This window comes from Mytilus galloprovincialis, chromosome 4 (genome assembly GCF_965363235.1).
Source record: "Mytilus galloprovincialis chromosome 4, xbMytGall1.hap1.1, whole genome shotgun sequence".
NCBI lineage: Eukaryota > Metazoa > Mollusca > Bivalvia > Mytilida > Mytilidae > Mytilus > Mytilus galloprovincialis.
The window spans coordinates 40,102,750-40,109,156 of NC_134841.1; the positions used below are offsets into that span (position 1 = coordinate 40,102,750).

At 29.4% G+C, this 6,407-nt stretch overlaps 1 protein-coding gene across 1 annotated transcript; it reads left to right on the plus strand.

Moving 5' to 3' along the window:
- On the plus strand, positions 1–6,407 carry LOC143072127 (uncharacterized). The gene is made up of 3 exons (XM_076246935.1): positions 1–1,246; positions 1,549–1,770; positions 2,829–6,407. The coding sequence occupies exons 1-3, from the start codon at positions 815–817 to the stop codon at positions 3,081–3,083; spliced, it is 909 nt and encodes a 302-aa protein (XP_076103050.1). The 5' UTR covers positions 1–814; the 3' UTR covers positions 3,084–6,407.

Genomic DNA, 6,407 nt, shown 5'->3' on the forward strand with positions numbered 1-6,407 from the left:
CCTATATACATGTGCCTGCCTGTTTAGTAAATGATGAATATATATATAGTAAGATAAGAACTATTTAACTGTAATGGCTATGGTTATACCCTGAGGCAAAAGATATCTATATACATAGGTTATCTTTACTCAATCAATCAAATAGATCTCCAAAATTAACCACTTGACAGTACATGTATGAGGAGAATTTGCATTTAACATATTTTATGTCATCAGCTTCACCAGAATATTACTTATGATATATAAAACCATTACCCCACCTTGAAGTTGAATAGTCGTTCCCTTACTATTATGAGTAAATAAGTTAAACAGCCTGGTATTGTGGCATATGTAAATATAAGTTTTTATTCTGAAAATTACATTATGTTCATGTTATACAGTATGAAAATGTGTGTTCAAGTACTTGTACAGTCAACTATTAATCACTAAACACTACATATTATAAATAACTAAAATATGCATCAGGTTCAGGTCATTGACCTGAACTATATATATATATACTAATCAATACCTCTGCATTCCTGCAGTTAGTATTGACAAGCTAAAAAGTAAGTATAATGCTATACTTGTATACATGTACACATCATGACATGTAATTGATGTCAATTTGTATCTAGCTGAGAGGAATCTAAATAACATTCACACTACATCAATATACTCTCGTAATAACTACTTCATTTGTTTATTAATATATCTCTGAAATAATTGAATTCAGTACCAAGCTATCTTCTTGATAACCTATATGTTTAAATATCCATATTAGACTTACTAATTTAACAAGCTTATATATAATACTTTGCATTTTACTTTCAGAATGAACACTATACAAGCTCTCAAGACGAATGGAAGGAACCAACCCTACCATGTACCACTTAAGGCAACTGTTGTAAAACAAGGCCAAACAAGGAACTACCAGCTAGATGGTAAAAGCAAATCCACCACCAAAATGGGCCTTGCCGATGTTACTGGAGCCATGCTGGCTCTATGTTATGATGAAGGAAAAGTTACCATGATGAAAGAGGGCAACCAAATAATGATGAGAAACTACATTTACAGGGACAATACCATCATTATAACCAGCCAAACAAAACTATCAAGGACATCGGCAATGGGTAGTATACCTACTGGATACCTGACGACAGCAAAGACCCTGATAGAGGACGTAGATAGTCCAACTATGATGATAAGTGCTGCCAAAACAGCAGGATTAGGCCAGGCTGTTTCTATAATAGCAAAAGTGGTTAAGGTAATAATCATATAGATCACAGAACCAATGTTGATTAAAATAATCATCAATAGAAAAATAACAAATAATAGATAAATCTTTTAAAAAAAACATAAAGTTGAACAATATACTTGAAATCATAGTTTAATATTGCATCAATTGATTACATAGATAGTAATGGCAGAGTGATTGTTCAAAATAGTCTGATATGCTGGTAAATACTATTAATTATTTTCTTTAAAGCACTATATTAAAACATTGTTTAGATATCAAGTTAATAGCATGTATGTTCAATTGTAAAATGATTCTATATATATTTACAGGAAGAAGCTACTACTCAGAAAACACTATCCAAAACTCAGGAAAAGGTTGATTACAAGGCCATTACCCTTAAAGATGACAGTGGTGAAATCAAACTGTCGCTTTGGAGACAGCATGCCAGTCTTGCCCTTTCAGTTGGGGAGTTTTACTATATAGCTAATGTGAAGACTCATGTGTTCAACAATGAAATGTCACTGAACAATACATACAACACTAAAATAGAGGTTAGTAAGAAACATAAATATATATATAACATCACTGAAAAGACATTTATTGTCGAAATCCGGATATGTTGTACTAAAGAAATATTGACACCGAATGTTTGTGGCACAACATCCTGTCCACAAGTTAACAACTATTTTTTTTCTGTGACGTATTAAATTTATATTAAGATCCAGTTTGTTACATCTTGTGATCAATATTATTTGGCAATCGTCAATGGCAGTCAGCAGGGTTAAAGAACATCAGTTGTTCGACCTGTTAGTCAAATGCGTTTTGTTTAAATATACTTTTCACTCTATAGGTCTTTTGGAAAATGTTGTTTGTGCTGTATATAGACCCTTCTACAACGAAATTTGTTTGACATGCACACGTATAAAAATTGAAGTTTTTATCCAACGCAGTCATAGGTTTGAACGTAGTTTTCAATTTAGACTCCTATATATATATATATACATATAAATTGTTACTGTCATCTACTATTGTGGGTTATATTTACTGTGGAGTTTTACGTTCTGCAAAAGGCAACTAATATACAAACGTTTGACAAAGGCATATGAGGTTCTTCGTGACAATGAAATCCACAAAAATAATTATTTAACAAATGATAATCAGATCCTACAAAACAGTTGTACTAGTCAAAGAGGACAAAAAGACAATAACAGTAGAACAACAATATATAAAAAGAGCAAAATAAGCAAAAATAGAGAATGTAACAAACTCCTAAAATAGGTTTGTTAAAACAGAGCACATGTCATCTAACTCATAATTAGATATAAGAAAATGTGGTGTGATTTGCAATGTGACAACAATACAAGTCACATATTGTCAAATTTAGCCATCAATTACAAGGTCAGCACCTTTAATTTGTAAGGCAAAAACTTCCAAAAATACCAATATTGCATGCTACATTGTGTATACTGTAAGACGATATTGATAGTTGCATACAACAATCACCAGTTATATGTAAAATAACCAGTATGTAGTACACAATTAATATAATCCATATAGAAGTCTAAAAACAAATGTAACCAATCATACTAATAACAACACAATATTTCAGATTAGAGAAGCACCAGTAAGAAGTATTAATGTAATAGTAGATGGCTATTACATGGAAGACAATCATATAGTGTTGGTATGTAATATACCAGGAACAGAAGAATACAAAGATTATAAAATTGAAGAAGACCTGATGTCATCCATTGTTGGTGATGGAGAAGAGGTAGACACTGTCCTACCCCCCCTACTACCTCTGTCTGTTATGATAGAGGTAAAAGGAAACGACAGTGAAATACTGACAATTAATATATGTTAAATTACAGAATTTAGTATAGCTGCTGTTTGACAGTGTTCTCCCCAGATATATTTATTAAGGGCATACAATATAGTTTTCAAATAGCATTTATTTTTTATCTGATTTAATCAAATATGTAACAAAAAATATATATCAACTTTAATAAATATCAACATTTGCTGTCTATATATCAATATGAAAAGAAATATGCACTATTTGCAATATACAGTTCATAAAATTTGGTCCACATAATCCCCCTGCAAAATGAAACAAAATGTTGTTTTAAAAAATAGGGGTCCATGCACTTGCAATCAAATTAAATTAGTTTAATTGATAAGAATCGGTAGAAAAATGCATCTTCTCCCGATATGTCACAATTAGACGTCTCTAAAACAACATCTTACGTTAGAAACATCATTACCACCCTTGTTAGCATCATGGTTAATGTACAATCTTTTTCTTAAAGTATTAAAGAATCCCATCCATATAATAATCTGTAAAGAAAAGTACTTAAGATAGCATCACATTTTACAATAGATCATCAAATATCAATGAAGGTTCTGGGGAGAACACTAGCTATTTTTCCAACATATATTATAAATATTATCTGCCCATGCAAACTTGGTTGTGATATGACATAGTATACCTTGTATATTTTCCAACATATATTATAAATATTATCTGCCCATGTAAACTTGGTTGTGATTTGACATAGTATACCTTGTATACAAATACATGATTATATGAATGAATATTGTTACTTGGTGCAAATATCTATGGATAATCTGTTAACATAAAGTTATAAATTTTACAAAGGTTATGAGTCTACACAAAAGGTTATCCTGAAATAAATAAACAATAGCATGACAAGCTTAAATATATTACATATCATACTGATAACTATTATTTATTGCATGTTCAGTCTCAGGCACTAAACAAACTTCCAATGATGATGTGGGATGGGATGTAAAAATAATGCAAATATTAAACTTTCCAACAGTATTAGATTTAAAGACATGTCCAAAGGGTACTACAATCTTGATAGTAACTTTATTGGATAAGTCAAATATTATAGTTGATTTTTATATGTATATATGTTGAAATTATTATGTAGTTTTTAGAAGATATTTTTACTTTGTGATGCATTTTTATGAAGTCTTCAGAAGATATTGTTACTTTGTGATACATTTTATGAAGTATTTAGAAGATATTGTTGCTTTGTGATTCATATTTATGAAGTTTTAAGAAGATATTTTTACTTTGTGATGCATATGTACATCACTATGATGTCCATTGTTCATGTTGTTACTGAAGATATTTAGAGATATGGCTAGATGCTTGCCTATTGCTTTACACACACACAGTTATCATATGTATGTATATGTTGAAATAACTAAAGTTCTAAGAAATTTATAATATTTGGTGCTACATATGTGCATCTATAGGATGCAACATAGATACATAGAGCTTTAGCAAGAAATATATTTAAATGTATGATAAACTATTGTTAACTTTTTCTTATATGTATATATGTTGACATATTTATGTAGTTTTTAGAAGAATTTCACTGTGAGATGCATATATGCATCATAATGATGCACTATTGTTACTATAGACACCATGAGATATGACTAGATACTAAACTTAATATACACACATATAGTTGTCATGTGTATGTATATGTTGAACTAATCTAAGTTATAAGAAAATCTATTATATATTGCAACTATAAAATGCTTAAGTATTTTATGAAACATGAAGCTACAGAAAGACAATCGTTAACTTACATATATCTTTATAACAAAAAACATATATCCATATAAATTATTATTATGTCAAATGTATCGTAAACTATGTATACAACTACAATAATATTCACTTCCTGGAATATAAATTATATCTAACACAACTTCGTCATATAACTGTAAACATATATTATACAAAACCAAGAGTTACAAAAAATATCCCAAATAATTATGATATACAGATCTCAAACCCAACACAGTCAATACATATATATCACATATAATAAACACCAATATAAGCAGAACATTAGAATAACATGATTTGAAAAAATAAATACCCCAGGTTGGGTCCAGCAAATCAAAATACATACATGTATATATGAAAATAAAAGTATTATATATTCACTAACATCTATTGCCAGGTGGAGAGCAACTACAAAATAAAACCTAATATGTAATACATGTACTAACATTTGTTGCCAGGTGGAGAGCAACTACAAAATAAAACCTAATATGTAATACATGTACTAAAATTTGTTGCCAGGTGGAGAGCAACTACAAAATAAAACCTAATATGTAATACATGTACTAACATTTGTTGCCAGGTGGAGAGCAACTTCAAAATAAAACCTAATATGTAATACATGTACTAACATTTGTTGCCAGGTGGAGAGCAACTACAAAATAAAACCTAATATGTAATACATGTACTAACATTTGTTGCCAGGTGGAGAGCAACTACAAAATAAAACCTAATATGTAATACATGTACTAACATTTGTTGCCAGGTGGAGAGCAACTTCAAAATAAAACCTAATATGTAATACATGTACTAACATTTGTTGCCAGGTGGAGAGCAACATCAAAATAAAACCTATTATGTAATACATGTTATATATCTGATTACAATGAATGTTTGGTTCAGATTATACAGACAAATGTTAAAGGACTACAAATATAATCATTTGTATGAACAAATCTAAAATGTTGTCATTCAGTACTACCAAGTATAAGGATAATTATGCTACTATATCTGTTCCTATATACAGAGTAAATGTAATTTTTATACCCATATACTACACTAAAAATCACTCCAAAAAGAAGTTGCTAAGTGAATGCAACTATTATAAGTCTAAATACTATTAATTACTATTTTATACACACTCTATCTTTGTTGCCAGGTTGAAAATATAATCAAAATAGCAAGAAATCCACAATTAACTAACAAAGTATAGTGCAATGTAAATAGTCCTTTTCATGATATCATCTATTTTATACAAAACCATTAAATAACATATCTCTCATCATAAGTTACAGTATTATTATTTAATGTTAATGTTTTTATGAAATACTACTTATCAATTAAGATGTGCAATACAAGATTATATATTTACATGAAGATATACTTTGTTAAAAGTGTAGCTCATATCTACCTCATTGTTAAAATTTACATTGCTATAAATTTGAGATTGTCAGTATGTTGCCATAGTTACAAGATTATATATTTACATGAAGATATACTTTGTTAAAAGTGTAGCTTATATCTACCTCATTGTTAAAATTTACATTGCTATAAATTTGAGATTGTCAGTATGTTGCC

Bases quoted from the DNA above. Each gene is read 5' to 3' on its own strand.
- LOC143072127 (XM_076246935.1), top strand. From the start codon at position 815: ATGAACACTATACAAGCTCTCAAGACGAATGGAAGGAACCAACCCTAC. The intron at 1,247-1,548 runs GTAATAATCATA...ATATATTTACAG, and splicing joins TAATAGCAAAAGTGGTTAAG to GAAGAAGCTACTACTCAGAA. The intron at 1,771-2,828 runs GTTAGTAAGAAA...ACAATATTTCAG, and splicing joins CATACAACACTAAAATAGAG to ATTAGAGAAGCACCAGTAAG.